Source organism: Cimex lectularius, unplaced genomic scaffold, assembly GCF_000648675.2.
Source record: "Cimex lectularius strain Harlan isolate CLEC.00 unplaced genomic scaffold, Clec_2.1 scaffold115, whole genome shotgun sequence".
NCBI classification, from domain to species: domain Eukaryota; kingdom Metazoa; phylum Arthropoda; class Insecta; order Hemiptera; family Cimicidae; genus Cimex; species Cimex lectularius.
In genome coordinates, this window is record NW_019392707.1 from 1,318,796 (window position 1) to 1,334,661 (window position 15,866).

At 34.4% G+C, this 15,866-nt stretch overlaps 2 protein-coding genes across 3 annotated transcripts in view; one reads left to right on the top strand and one right to left on the bottom strand.

Moving 5' to 3' along the window:
- Window positions 1-2,963: 2,963 nt before the first annotated feature.
- Window positions 2,964-14,073, bottom strand: LOC106666892 (nucleoporin SEH1-like). Of its 2 annotated transcripts, none has more exons than XM_014394417.2 (8): window positions 13,966-14,073; window positions 5,575-5,737; window positions 5,228-5,483; window positions 4,896-5,006; window positions 4,240-4,311; window positions 3,541-3,774; window positions 3,329-3,477; window positions 2,964-3,262 (listed from the first exon to the last, which is right to left on the bottom strand). In XM_014394417.2, the coding sequence occupies exons 1-8, from the start codon at window positions 14,056-14,058 to the stop codon at window positions 3,216-3,218; spliced, it is 1,125 nt and encodes a 374-aa protein (XP_014249903.1). In that variant the 5' UTR covers window positions 14,059-14,073; the 3' UTR covers window positions 2,964-3,215. The 2 variants fall into 2 exon arrangements, with proteins under 2 accessions (XP_014249903.1, XP_014249904.1); XM_014394418.2 differs by lacking the exon at window positions 13,966-14,073 and adding an exon at window positions 10,309-10,551.
- The window catches only part of LOC106666893 (calcium/calmodulin-dependent protein kinase type 1), a 36,157-nt gene continuing 33,417 nt past the window's right edge, over window positions 13,127-15,866 (top strand). Inside the window, exon 1 of the mRNA XM_014394419.2 lies at window positions 13,127-13,574. Coding sequence (XP_014249905.1) covers window positions 13,456-13,574 — 119 coding nt within the window. The 5' untranslated portion in view covers window positions 13,127-13,455. The remainder of the gene's footprint in view (window positions 13,575-15,866) is intronic.

The window sequence follows — 15,866 nt, forward strand, 5'->3', positions numbered from 1 at the left end:
ATTACTCGAAAACTACATATTTTATTTATCCTTTAATATAGCTGTAAAATTGCATAAAATCAATCTGAGACTAAAAAGTGTAATTTATCAATACTTTTGGTCCTGGCTAAAACACATTTTTTGTGAAATTTGAATGGCTCGATAGACATGTCCTTGTTTTAGTCGGCCGTTGGATAATCAATTGCTAATTTTAAACTTATGTTGAGGTGAGCGGCCCCAGGAGAAACCCAAGCAGAAGAAGCCCTCTTTTGGGGCCGCTCACCTCAACATAAGTCTAAAATTGGCTCGATAGACTTTCGACTGATCAAATCATCAACCGAATTAATTCAAATGACCTTTTCCAGTGTGAAAATCTGTCAGATGAATAGGACATAGGTACCATTATTTAACCATTCTTGGTAGGTGGTTCTCTTTTATCAGGTTCTAAGTAGAATCTGATTTTGTTCAAGATCAACATCGCCTATTTCTAATTTTGATTTATTCTTTATTCTGGCACATTTTTTGTTATGAGAGATGAGTCACTATGAAAAGTCAGTGCAACAGGTTGTACATTTGCATGCTATTTATTGATATAAATGAGTATTTTATCAGGTAAGATAACATTTGATGTATTTAATCTATTGCTATTTCTTTGTTTACAGGATTCGGTTTTTTATGGTGAATATCTTTTGGAAGATGATAGTTGGAATATAAGTGAGGAGGGAGAGCAACTCAAGCCTGATAACGACTGACAAAATTTAGCACCAATATAGTATTTATTACTAAAGCATATACTGTAAATTTTGGTGTGATGTGAAATGTAAAAAAAAATATTTATAAAAGAAGATTATTTTTAAATTTATTTTAAGATATACTATGAAAAATGTTCAGTTCCCTTTATCCATCCAAAAAAATTTCTTTTATCTTCAAAAATTCAAGATTTTTTTAAAGTAGCCTCCAATTGCAACCACTCAATCCGTTTTTACTTTGGAAAAATGGGGGGGGAGGTACGGAGGCCAAGTTGTTTAAATTAACCCTTCAAATTTTATTTTGAAAAAAAAAAAATCAAAAAGTGTGGCCCCTTGTTCAATACAACCAATGAGTAATTAAACCTTCCAGTACAACAGAAATTACTTTACTTGTTTACTAGTAAAATTACTAATGTAACATTTTATGTTACAGAGTTTTTGAACCAAATTTTTTTTTACATGTCAATGATCGGCATTTTATCACTACTGGGCTTGTCTACTCTCTCACTTATCATCACTCAGTGTGCATTTCACAAGCCAAAATATTTTTATGTGGACAAGACAGTAGAGTGATCAAGTGGTGACCAGTTAAATGAATGTTCACCAATTTGCACACCAACAACCACCACTAGCTACATGGTTTGTTAGCCTAGACATACGATTTTACATAAATTTTTAACCTAAATAATCAGTATTATCTAATCTAATTCATACATCATCTAAGCCTACCTAACCTAACCCTAATCAATATCCTTTCAGTATGGAGTCATAAGGATATTTTCCTTTAGTGCTTTTCTGTTTGCCACAACTTTTGTCTGTTGTGCCAATCCCATCTAATGGATTTCCTAGGTGATATTCCTTTCTTTTATGAAGTATAGAATTCTTCTCAGAGGAAAATAGCAAGATTTGTGAGGTTGTAGAATGGTTTTCCCAGGTATCATAGCCATTTCCTTTGTAAGTAAGCCAGCTAACCTATATCACAAGCGTGCCTAACCTATAGCCTGTCTACCTTATGTACACCATATTCTAAGGCCTAGTATGCACTGGGATTCTTTGAGGCGACTCTTTGAATCTCCGGAGAGTCTCAGCTGCGTCTAGCCTGAGTCCGGGCCTGCCCCGACTCATTGTTGCAATGAATCTGGTGTGTTGCGGGCTAGCATTTTCGAACTCTTTTGAATCCCATCCGATGTGGGATTCTTTGACTCAATGTTGCGCAACATTTGCCAGTGCGGACGTGAATTGGAACAAGCACTCTTGCTTCATTTGTTTAGTTGACATTCTAGTGTTTTCTTGAAGATTTTGATACTGTCTTGTATAAAGGTATGTTGTGGAGTACCGAGTTGACTTTACAGTTTATTGAATACATGCATTCCCATCGGTGTTTGTGGGATTCGTTCATGGAATACAGTAATCGGGACTTGAAAAGCCAAACATTGAACAGTTTAACCCAAAAATTCAGTTTTTCCATCGCCGAAATTGAAAAAAAATGCACTCTTTAAAAGGACAGTATTTTAATGCACTTCCAATTGGATCCACTACGTACAATGCAAAAAAGAGCAAGGGAAATTCCTGAGAGCTAATTCCTCCGTCATTTTCGCAGGCACTGATGAATGTGAACTGAATCTTGGTCTGGACATGGTTCTTTGTCGCGGAGCAGAGTCGGGGCTGCATTGCAACAATGAATCTACGCAGCCCCGACTCTGCCCTGCAACATGAATCGATTCAAAGAATCTCAGTGCGTACTAAGCTTAAGCTTACTTAACCAAACCCACCCTAGACTAAATCATTATATAAAGACAACCCAGTAACGCAAAAAACTAGAAATCGTATATCCAGCCCAAAAACATAAAATTAGATTTACAAGTTTTTTAATGATTGCTTTAACTAATATAGTTTTACTTGGGCTTATGGCCTAAGTAGTCGGTTCTAATTGTGTTCTTGAACCTAAATTGGGTTTTATACAGGTTGTAAGAATAATGAACCATCCATATTTATTTAGTTGTTATTGATACAACTGAGATATTATTAGCAGGTTGTCTGTTCCTGTGAAGTCAGTCCTACAGCATAGTTGATCTCCAGATAGGAATATAAATAATAATGCAATAGAAAATATTTGACACTTTTGTAATTTTATTATGAGTTGATTTAAAAATTGTTTATCTTATTAATAGCAAGACGTGGTGAGATTGAAGAATGAACATTGTTATGGGGCAAATGTATAATAAAAATATATAATCGCATTTTATCATTTTTTATTTAACAAAATGCAAATAGCTTTCTGCAAAAAGATAAAACTAGAGTTGAAAATGACAATGATGATATATGATTAATTACAAAATGTAATAATAAAAAAATAAAAGTTTTGCATATTAAATATTTTACACAGTAAAAAATAATTGTTTAAATTTAACTTTTCTTGAGCCGGCCTTATATATTTTACACAGTAAAAAATAATTAAGTTTAAATTTAACTTTTCTTGAGCTGGCCTTATGATGGTGTCACTACAGCTGTATTAATGAATTTGTGTTTCTCATCTGAAATAACGCCGTCCAATAAAATAGCGCTTTACACATTTTATAATGAGAAAATAAGATACTCACTTTCTCGCCAGAGGCGTATACTTTTGTCGGTTCCAGCCGAGAAAACAGAACTACCAATGAGGTCCCAGCTAACTTTAAATATTCCCTCCTTTTCATTGGCGAATGTGTTGATTAAATTGAGTTGGTAGCGAACGACGCCATTCTTATTTCTAAATGATACATTATAGAATAATAAGGTGTGTACAGATTAACAATTAGAAAGAATGGCTTACAAAATTTGAAACAGTGTGTAAAGATGAATTTGACCACTTGCGACAAGAAACATATCGTAACACCTATTTAGCCTCGGTATGAAAGAAAGATCATAAACTGGCTCTTTTCCATCGAATTTCACAGACAAAGGGTACCACTGTTTTGCTGCCGGGAAGTACTGAACAAAACTAATTAGGCCTTTGCCATTTTTGGAAGGTTCATCAGATATAGCAGCTAACATTTGATGTTGCGGGCTGAAACAAATATTCTCAAGTGTTATTACATGAAACAACAAAAATATGACAATGTTGAGATAACCAGGTTTCTTATGATTCAAATCGGGGTAAAATATGTACTGCATCATTTTTTACATTATATACCTGGCTGAATTCAAAGCTGTCAAGTCACTTCGTGTAGTATAACTTGCTCTTGGGTACGATATCGCTTAGTAACAAAGCCTGTTAAAAAAGGACGGTACAAGCAATCTAGGGGTTTTTTTTTTTTAAATTTTATTACATGTTGCCAGTTACTAGTGTTACATCTTCTGACTTCATCTGCCAGTATGATGCAAATGAAAGATTTATGAATATAATCTTACGAACTAATTTAGTAATGATTTCAAAAATTAGAATAGCCTAACAATTTTACACAAATTGTAATAATTACTTTATGTAATTGTAAATAGGATCATGTGAATAAATGAAATAAATTTTACTTACATTAAAATATATTGGTCGTTGTCAGTGGGGACGAATGGCATTTTGGGTAGCTCATTAGGATCATATGCTGTTCTAAAAAATAAATAAAAATAAAATTAAAAAAAAAAATTAAAAAATTGTTTTCTCTTAATTTGTTGAAGCCATGAGGAGGGCTCAAGAAAGAGGTAATATAGGTAGAAAAACACCTTTTTCATTTTTTTGTCTTTTTTTCTCATTTGTGATGACTTAAAATTTAAACATTGTTGAAATAGTCTAAAAGAGGAGATATTCAGCTTTACAACGGATGTAATACTGTTGAATTTGGTTAAAATCTAGTGGAGTTTGGAGTTATTAATTTTTACGCAGAATTACGGATATTGAGAAAAAAAAATTACCACATGCTAATAGACTCTAAAAATGTGTATTTTTTATATGCTATCAAAATTTGTATTAAAGGGTGCGTAAAACTAAAAAAAATATATATATAATACATACACACAAAAATGGCAAAAAGCCATATTTTTAAAATGTTACTTGAATTATGCTAAAACAACAATAATATTTTTAGCTCCTGGGGGCCATTGGCAAGAATGCTCTGACACATGTCTAATATTTTTCGAATAGTATCACCACAAAATCCTTTGTCCTGTGAGATAATGTCTGTATAATTTATTTACCTTGTTGGTCTTCCTATTCTCAAAGCGTTCCTTATATAATCTCTAGGAAGTGGGCGTTTCTTTTGTTCTTGATGTACTTTAATAATAGATCTATTTTTCGGGAGTTTTTCTCTAGAAATGATTAAACAATAAAAATTGTTACATTTAAGAAAAGTTTCATGAATTCGAATCAATGTCATAAACTATTCCTTACTTTTTGAAGGAATTGATTGTATTGTTGATAATTTCTTACAAGTAACTTTTTTTAATAGCTACTTTCAATTATATCTAACAATTTTAAAGCTTTGAGCTTAATTTAAAGTTAATTATTATTAGAATTCTTAAAATAGTACCTTTTATATGAAGGATTCCATATTAACTTTGTACATTTGAAAGGAATATAAACCGATTGAACCATTTCCCAATTATACAGATTGTCTGAAGGCGCACTATACAGCCATATTTTTCCATCTGTTGTGCTTACAGCTAATATCAAGCCCATTTCAATAGGTGAAAACTGTATATCTGTAGCCGGGAAATGTGGTAAAACAATTGTAAATACATTTTTCCACGATTGGAGCTCTAAATATATAGAATTAGACTTGGAAGCTAAAAAATATTTTAAAAAACGTAATTATTTATGTTTTGTTAATTAATTATCAATAAACTTTAATTAATAACAATTAAAAAAATACATTACACATTTCTTTGCAAATAATGATTCTTCTGTCACAGCAGGACATTGCAAGGAATTGGCCTATTTGTGGATGTCCCCAGGACAAATGGGATACAGTGCCATACGCATCTTTCCAAACAGCTACACTTTTCCATGGCTTTGATTCTGAACCATCATAATCCCAAATCTAAAATATTAACAAAGATTAGACCATGATATAAACTAGTGGAATAGTCTTACAAAATAATGGTTATATTGGTCTAATAATGGTTAACGAAGCTGGATTGGGACAACTAAGGAACAAAATTTGGAGAACCCATTGTGAACCTAAAAGGGTGTAATGAACTAATTATATGCTGATTTCATCAGTAAGAAAATTTATACAAATGACTAGGAAAAAAGTTGGCAGATGACAGTTGATGGATAAGTCAGACACTAGTTTGCAGGATGACAAACAAACCCATAGGATGGTCTGGAAACATTGAGAAATTTTCAGATTTCTTCTCCATGAACTCTTACCTTGGTCATTTGTTATAATTTTTTAAACTCGTGAGACCACCAATAAAATGGACATTGTTGAACTAGTAGCAGTGATGGTGTAAAGCTGAACAACTTTGAGACCAAAACAGTGAGGACAGGCAAACTAAAATTGTTCAGAAAAGACCAAGTATATCTTAGGAGAATGTTTTTTGAGTACTGAATCAAGGAAACAAGAAAAGTAAAATCAGAAGAAGCATAACCACTCATCATTTGCATACTTTGGCCACTATTTTCACAAAATGCAATCATTCCAAACAATAGGCAATATCCAAGATTAAGAGGACAAGTAAAAGGGCATTACCAGCAAATTACCTGAAATATAAGGTCTCTTTGTAGTGACAAGCATTGATAAATCATAGCTGAAATCATTATTAACAAAAGTGGCATATGGAATTGTAACATGAAAAAAAAAATTGTGTGACAGAAATTAATAGCAGAACTACAAATATTACAAATGATATTAGGACTCCTGACTAGATACTTCAGACTCTGGAAGTGTATGTAGACTTAGCAGAAGCCTGAGCAGATATTGTCAGGAAGAATAAGAAACAGCAGAACCTGTCTTCTGATGGTGCTAACGCAGAAGAATCCTGCTCCTGGGAGAGGGAAGGTCAAGGACAGAGACATGCAAAAAAGTTCATCAAAGTACCATCATAAAAAAACTAATGTCAGAACTACTAAACCTAGGGCGTGTAAGGAGTAGAATGACAGGACTGCTGACTGGGCATTAGAGTCGAGAGGCATATGTGCAACTCGGAGGAGCAGAAGCTTGTGCAGATATTGATAGGAAGCAAGAATCAAATCTTTGGGATCTGATAACAAAAGGCTTAAGCTTAACGAAGAGCTCTAAACAATAATGGAAATTGCACAATCGATCAATATTGGTAGCGCAAGGTCATAAAGTGGTCCTTCAGAAGTCACAATAGCTTAAGTGGTTAGAGCAGCGGCATATTAAGCTGAAGGTCATGGGTTCAAATCCTGCTCGTGGTACTAATTTTTCATCTCAACCAAAAATCTTATATAAAAAGAATAATTAATATAGTCAATTATGACCACTAAGAGAAAATTATAGATTAACTGAACTTGAATAAAGGCTTGTAGGAGTAAAAGATTTGAAAGATGCATTTTTTTTTCTCCGGGATCTCTGATGACTTTAGTCTCCCTCTCTTCCACTGCTTGCACTGACAACAAATCCTCATAAGGTGCAAGACTTATAAGCCCAGAACCTACACACCTATACTTAAAGATAATGTTGATGCTGAAGCACAATTAATTTTATTTTCTTATTAAAAATTAGTCAATGAAAATTCTTATTAATATTCAAATCTGTTCTCCTTATTTTAAGCCCTCTGACCTCTGATTGGCTCACTGGATGAGAAGCTCGCCAACAGGCTGTGTTAAGAACATGATACAGTCCGCTTTTGGGGAGTAAATTATTTTTCTCTGGCCAGTGCGCCTTGATGTTGTTAATATCTAACAGTTAGTCAATGTCTTTCTCCTCTCAAAGAAGTATTTCTCCTTTTATTTTCAACACGAGAAAATCACCTCTCGAGAAGTGCGGTCTATGTTTCACAGCCAAAGTGTCCACTGCATTGTCCTCATCATTCCTGATGAAAAACGCTAAGGCCTTGGAGCGGACTGATGGGCATAATCCTGCAAGAGCGAATTGTAAAGGTGAGTGAAGCATTTCTCCTCACAGAAAGTAATTTTCCCCTTTTCTGCATTTTTTGTTAATTATGTTAAGAATTTAATTATTTAATTTCAAAGTTTAATTTACTTTTTAATATTACAATAGGCCCAATGGGTTACATAGATATTAATATTAAACACAGACATCGCCATCTCAGAATAGGTTCACAAAAAATAAAAGGAAACGTAGACGAAATCCAGAGGTTCAAGATCCAGTACACTCTTGGTTAAAGAACCCTCACCAAAACTAGCAAATACATAAAGTTAAACAACACAACTTTTTAGAAATTTTAATGTTTAGATCTTTGGTACAAATTCAATTTTTGTTGTAACTTTTTTCCCTTTTGCATTCTCAAATCAATCATACTGTCAGTCAAGCCTAAAGACTTACTGGAATATCCACTTATTCTGCTAAAATTTGATTAATTCAGTTTTGCGCTGAGAATGCAGAAATATTAATGCAGATAACTGACATTCTATAGGTGGAATGAAAGGGAAGTATAAGCAGAACAGACATATTCATTTATGTACATGGCAAATAGAAGTGAACGTAAGACGCACCCCTGTGGAATTTCAGAATTCATAAAGCAAATGTCAGATCTTGTGGTGTTGAAATTGACTATTTCACCCCATGCCTCTTTATTTATTTGTTAACCAGGCAGTCCCTTTTTACAGTTTTATTAATATTTATTTTGTAACTAAAGCCTTCTTTGGATGAGAACTATTCAATAATACGTTCTGTGTTATTACTTGTTAAAAAAAATAATTAGGCATTATATTAAAATACAAAAAATGACAATTCACTTTTTTTAACCTTTTTTAAATATTTTGTGTGAAAACCCTTTGTAATAATATAGCATTTTTTGACAACGATTGTACAAGGTATGGTCACATAAGGTGTAATTTCATGCTTGAGGAACATTTAAATATTCGAATTTTTCTCTCAACCATGGCTCATCAATTTTCATTTGGATTTTATATCAGATGACTGTGGAGTGTTGGGTAAATTTTTGATGATAATCGAACCATTCTTCGATTATTCTGGCTGTTTTAGTTGTTTTGTTGGAACAAAGTGTTTTTATACACACCAATGCACTAAATTGAATCAAAACAACTTTCAAAGGATCAATTCTGTTGATGTTAAACTTACTCACAAATATTGTTTGATAGTTACCTATCATTTTGGTCTGCCTAACCTTGCTAATTATTGTTAGTTCAGACACCTTTCGGCATTTTGCCATCCAAACATGAGGATGGTGAAATGCCGAAATGCGTCTGAACCAACAAAAATCAAGATAGGTAACTATCAAACAATAGGTTTATCACCCTACAGACCACAAGAGGGATATGGATAAAAGAGACAGACACGAGGCCTTCTGCACCCCAACTTGAGTAGATCTATTGTGCTCCTCTTTTTTACAACTCACTGGTCAGCTTCAGGTTTTTAGTCAATCTCCATAGCTTTGCCAGCAGCTCCTTAGCGTAGGATCTTTTTTCCTCTCGTAGTTGCAAGAATCTGCATAAAATGTGTTCTGAGGTCACCTCTTCTTCCTGGGTATCTGCACAGTGTTTCTTCCCTCTGTACACATATCCAGTGTATGTGCTTTCTTAGGCGGCAGAGCCCTGACAGGAGTCCAATCAGAATGCTGGCTCTGTTGCCGTTACACATCTCTTTGTGTGCCTCATGCCTGGGGTATTGTTCCACCAGGTTTTGGAAAACACAGGAGGAAAACTCACAATTTATTCAAAAATTTTAAACTTACAATCATCTGAGAATATAATACTTTTTCAGAAGTCCAACCTTAAGTGGAAAAAATGCTGGTTGGGCAAAGTATTTGAAAGATGTATATCATTTTCTTTTCCTTGGGATCACAGATGACTTTAGTCTTTTAGTGCGACCTAAAAGATCTTCTCATGGAATTGACTCTTCATTATTTTCATACCCAAGAAAGAGTACTACTAAAATAGTTAAGTACTTTCAAGAGTTGCTCTTCACTAATTTCCCTAGGGTTAGTATTACCTTTCTGAAAAGGCTGTTACATTTCCGGGCTAATGCACTAGTCATACAGGATATGTTCCCATATCTCTGTTTTTTCATGACAAAACTGCAAATGCTGATTTGCAGTTCTGACTCGAAGGGTGTGCGAGCAGTTTCTTTTTTGCTAGTTTGACAACCTGCCCTCAATCCCTCATGTCCTGGCGCCCACATCAGAGTTACTAGATTTCATTTAAGTGATATGCTAGGCATTCCCAGACCAGCTTTATGTTGAAGGTAGAGGAGTCTATCTGTGCGCCCTTTTAAGTTTAATTTCTTAGGAACAGAGTCCCATTTATCTCTGTTTTTCAATATAAAAGATGCCAATACCATGTAGTCTGGGGTGTACTTGAAAAATATGTATTCTTTAGCCAAGGCAATAATAGAAAGATTTTAATAGACTACTACCAATAGACCGGAGTTTTCTTTTAGCTAAAAATCTTAACTAAAACGTTGGAAAAAATCAAATATTAGTTGTCATTTTTTGAAAATACCTTGACGGCTCTGTCAGAGGTGCTGGTAGCCATCCGAGTGCCGTGCACGTTGAAAGCGACAGCCACAAGAACGGATCCTTCGCCTGGCAGCTCCTGTTCGAATATCTTGGCCATATTTCGATTTTCGACGGTTCTGGCCGTTATGGAAGATTATTTCCTATTCAAAACGATCCCACCATCCGCGTCGAACGAAACCGGGGAATCGGGCGAAGGAGAATCTGAACGAGATCGGTGAACGAACGTAATAGATATCGATCAAAAGAATCGATCCGACAAAAGAGTTTTGGAGCGAAATCCAAAAACGAACTACCACACAGATCCATGCTGTCTGTCCGGTCCATCTGATGTACGGAAAATCCGGTTATTTATTTATTTAAACGGGCTGATGCCCAAAATAGAATACATTTTGAATTAAAAAAATACAAATTTATCCATATGAATAATTTAAAACTTAAGTTATACATTTGCAAGAGATTAAACTAAACACAATTATTAAATACCTATTTATAGAGTATAAACATAATGTTAATGAGTGTCATGTTGAAAGCAATATCTCACTGGCACTCAACATGACACACAAAAATGACACATCTACATGGAAAACAAACACTTTGAGTGAGCACAAATACTTTGATTGAATCTAAAATTTTCTAGCATTGTATAAATTCCTTTTTTTTAATCTAAAATTTTCTAGCATTGTATAAATTCATTTTTTAAAATCTAAAATACTACATGTATTTGTAAAATTTAAACAATGTTTATAAATCCCAGGCCCTGAAGATGATCTCAATAAAGATGGAAACGTTGGCACAATAAAGAAAATGTTTTTCTAAAACCTACTTCACACCAGATCTCATCTCACGATCTCCAAATAATCATTGCCTAATGGTCACTAAACACCACACATTTATGCAAATATTTGTACTCACTAAAAGTGTAAATGTCAGGCCCTGAAGATGATCTAAATAAAGATTTTAAAGATGTTTTTCTACACCTATGTCACACAAGATGGCATTTCATGACCTCCAAATAATCATTAATTAATGGTCACTAAATACTACACATTTCTACACGAGGAGGACAGTGTGCTGAATTTTGAACCTCTGGATTTCGTCTACGTTTCCATTTATTTTTTGTGGACCTATCTAAGATGGGGTGTCTGTGTTTGATCTTGATATCTTTAAATATAGGAATAGGTTCTGGGCTTTTAAGTCTTGCACCTCTGGCCAATTGTCTGCTTATTCACTATCCAGAACTCCTTTATGTCAGGTTGTGTTTTCCCAGGTTTTGGAGGGCTTCTTGTCTGTCTGATCTTATGACGAGCCCGGAGAAATGAAAAAAAATTATGTAACTTGGAATCCTTTGCCACTACAAGTCTTTTTTCGAGTTTCTGATTAAGGTTAAAATGATCACTTTACGACCTTGGTCTATTGTGCAATCTCCATTATTGTTAAGCTCTGCATTTTATGCACTTTTTTATGAGATCCCAAAGATTTGTTTCTTGCTTCCTATCAATATCTGCACAAGCGTTTGCTGCTCCGAGTTTGCACATATGTTTCTCAACTCTTCAGTGCCCAGTATAAGTTGTATCATTCTAGTACTTACACGTTCTAAGTTTAGTAGTTTTGACGTTAGTTTTTGTGATGGTACTTTGATGAATTTTTTCGCATGGCTCTGTCCTTGGCTTTTCCTCTCCCAGGAGTAGGATTCTGATCCTGCTTTTGCACCATCAGAAGACAAGTTCTACTGTTTCTTCTTTTCCTGACAACATCTGCACAGGCTTCTGTTGGTATGCTCTTTGTACTTGTCCTCTTATCTTGGATATTGTTTACTGTTTGGAATGATTGCATTTCCTTGATCAATGAAGCATTCTCCTAAGCTTTACGTGGTCCTTTCTGAGCATTTTTAGCCTACCTATCATCACAGTTTTGATCTATCAGAGATGTTTCATCAACAGTAGCAGTTCAACCAAATCCTTTTTATTTATTTGATATATGTAATGACCTCTGAGTTGCATTTCACCGATAACTGAGTTTCATAAAAAAGCTGAATGAGCCAAAACTAATCTCAAAACGGCTAATCTTCATCATCCTGCAGACCTCATTGAGATATTTTAGAATTCAGACTGTTATATGGGTCCATTTGCTATCCTGCAAACTAGAGACTGTCTTGTTCATCAATTATCATCTTCCACTTTTTTCTCTAGTTGTTTTGCCAGTTTTCTTTCTAATGACTTCCCTTACGATTTGTCAATGTATGTAACCAACTACAAATAGTTTTTATACTTTTAGTGGTGTGTAGCCAGTAATGACTTTTGAAATATGTGATAGTTTCTGCGACGCTTTTCAGCATTTCATCCACAACTGTGGGTATTAAAAAAAGCCAAAAAACCAATAATGTCTATCCTGCAAAACCAAAAGAAGAAATTTTACATTTCCTCGGAAATGGCGGAATGTTCTGTAGGTTGACTTTCTATCCTGCAAACTAGAGGCTGCCTTATCCATCAACTATTATCTGCACCCTTTTTTTCCTAGTCGTTTTTGCCAGTTTTCTTACTAATGACTTCAGCTATGATTCGCCAATGCCTGTCACCTCAAATAGTCTATAATTTGGGGTGGTCTTCTTCAGTGAGGAACTGAAAAGGAATTCCGCTATTCGTCGTTCTAGGTTAATTAATGTTTATCGCACGTGGGACCGTTACGGGAAGAGACACGACTACATGGCTAGATGGGGCCGTCGGGTTTCGCTAAGTGACAAAATACAAATTCGTAGATGGAGGGAAGCGAGTCCGGTGGCGGAGTAGGGAGCGCCGTCGCCGTCGCCAGGCCACCGCGAGCCCAAGGCCCGAGCAACCAGGTTCCAGGTTTCAGTTTCGACGGGCAGACGAAGGAGACTCAAACTCGTTCTCAACGCGCCATGTTCTTCCCATAATCGTTAAACGTCTTTTTTCGAAGAGGTTGCGAGCATGCCCAACACTGATTAGAAAGACGAGTAGATTATACCCAACGTCGAGAGACCTTACTGTCATGACAAAATCATCCTAACTGTCATTGTTTTTTTTTGTTTTTTGTTTTTTTTATCACCCCTACTGTATGTGAAGTTGGCGTTTTAGGAGTTCTTTTTTCTCTTTACTTGTCCGTCACAAAAATGCCACTCTTCGGGAAAAAGGACGCTGCTAAAAAGTCCAAGAAGGATGGCAAGGACGCCGACAAGGAGAAATCCCACACTCTCGAGGAAAAGTATAACCTCAAAGAACTACTGGGGACGTAAGTTTTTTTTAAAATATTTTTTTTCTTTTTTTTTAATTAAAAACATCCTTATCTCTACTTGTTTGCTTTTTTTTTTGCAATCCCCATTTTTAAAGCCTATGACGAAACACCCCTCGGCGTGAATCTTGTGTTTATTTGTCATTCTCTCAAGTGGTTAAATTTTTTCTACTTTTCCACCTTCTTGGTCTTTTTTTTAAAATAAATTATTCCCTTAAAAATCCATTATAAGAAAATGCCAATTTTTTTCTCTTCCGTCTGTCCCGGAACATTTTCGACATCGATCCCTCCCCGGGCTAATTGTTTTAACCGACTCCCGGGCTCTGTTACGTGACGGATCCATCTGTAAAGCTTAAAGTGTAAAGTGTAAAGTGTAAATTAAACGACGTACACAAACTCGATCCACCTGCCACTCGTTACTGAGAGTCTTGAACTTAACCTTTGACCTGTTAAAGCTTTGTCCTCGTCCTCCAGCTCTTATCATTAAGAAATAATAAAAAGGATTTGTTACTAAAAAAATAAATAAATAAAATGTTACAAAAAAATTCCCACGAAAAAATAACCGACTTTTTAACAGGGACATATATAAACTTTCAATACACTATAAGCCTACACATTTTTTAAAAAGCTATTCTTTTATAAAACGTTAACTGTTTATATATCCTGAAATTTAAAATTTACTGGCTTTTAAAATTCTATCGGTAAAGAAACACGGATTACTTTCAAAAGCGTTGAGACAAATTTTACACTGAAATGACCTGACTAAACATACATAACACTCGATTGTACAAATTTACACCAACCTCACCAGACATTCAGAAGTTTTAAATTTTAACCTAGAAAATAAGCTAAATTTCTAAGGATCATGTATTCATGCTGGCGTATACATAACGTGGCCGAATTTGCCTAGAATTTTATTTGTCCAGTTTTTATTATATTTATTTCCCTCCCAATTTGACTAAATACTGATGATTTTTTCCCCTTTAGTGCATTCATCACAGTGAACAATGACAGATCTGATGCAAAATTTTCATTAATAAACCCCTCCATATAATGTAGAATCATTTAATTTTTTTTCTTTCACCATTTATCACCTTCAAGTTCGCTAAATTGCTTACTGCAGTATATTCATTCATCTCAGTAGACATTACAAATTAGATGTAATACTTTCATAAATACACCACGAGACTATGATGATATTTTTCTATATTTTACATAATTTTCACATCATTGTACCTAAAAAAGTGGTTGCTACATTTGGGCATTATTAACTTTTTTTTTGCTGCATTACATCCATCATAGGTAACATACCAGACAAGTTTTCATAAATACAACCCCACATTTTCATCATATCATATTTTTTTCTTACCATTTTTTACCTTAAAGTTCTCTAATTGATTGCTGCAGATGCCACATCCTTTTGACATTATTGCCCTTTTTGCAGCAGTATATTTCTCGCCAGGGGACGCCAGACAAATTGTATATAGTATTTTCACAAATAGAACCTGTCGTCTTCAGCAATTTGATTGTTATCTTTATTTTACACCTTTTTAATTTTAAAGTTTCCTAAATTGCTTGCTGTAGTTTCCACAACGTTTTGGCATTTTGAGCTTTTTTCTTGCAGTACATTTATGACAGTGCATGACAGACAAATTTTATACAACATTTTCACAAATACAACCCCATATCTTCAGCAATATAATATTTTTTATTACCAATTTCACCTTAATACCTTGCAGTATATTTCCGACAGCGAACATGCGAGACAAATTTTCGTAAATATAGCCCCACATCTTGAGCTGTATCATTTGTTTTCTTTTTGTACAATATTATCTTTTCGCAAAATAATAATGATTTTTTTCTTTTAATTTAATATAAATGTTCCCTACTCAGTTCTAGAAATTCTTGCTACAACGCTTTTATAAAAAGTTGTTTTCCCCCTGCAGTGCAGGTATAACATTAATTCAACGGAGAAAAAAGAACTCGCCCCTGTCTAGCATATTAATTGTATGATCTATTTATTCATACTTTATAACAACTTGACCTAGATTTCTTTTTCCAGAGTTGTTTTTTATTGGGGTGGGGTTGTCTGTTTTTGAAGTTTGTTATTGATTTTTTTTTTCTAAAGTTAAATTTTACCTTTGATGACTAATGGTTGATTTTGGTCTATTTTTATCTACCCACGATAAAAGATACACTTAATTACCCTTATTAAATTTAATAAGTTAACAATCAATAAAAAACAGGCGATTTTACAAAATTTTAGTCATAGTCATTTTCTGATTGTTTATA

Bases quoted from the DNA above. Each gene is read 5' to 3' on its own strand.
- LOC106666892 (XM_014394418.2), bottom strand. From the start codon at position 10,422: ATGGCCAAGATATTCGAACAGGAGCTGCCAGGCGAAGGATCCGTTCTT. The intron at 5,738-10,308 runs GTATTTTCAAAA...TTAATATTTTAG, and splicing joins CCTCTGACAGAGCCGTCAAG to ATTTGGGATTATGATGGTTC. The intron at 5,484-5,574 runs GTAATGTATTTT...AATATTTTTTAG, and splicing joins CATTATTTGCAAAGAAATGT to CTTCCAAGTCTAATTCTATA.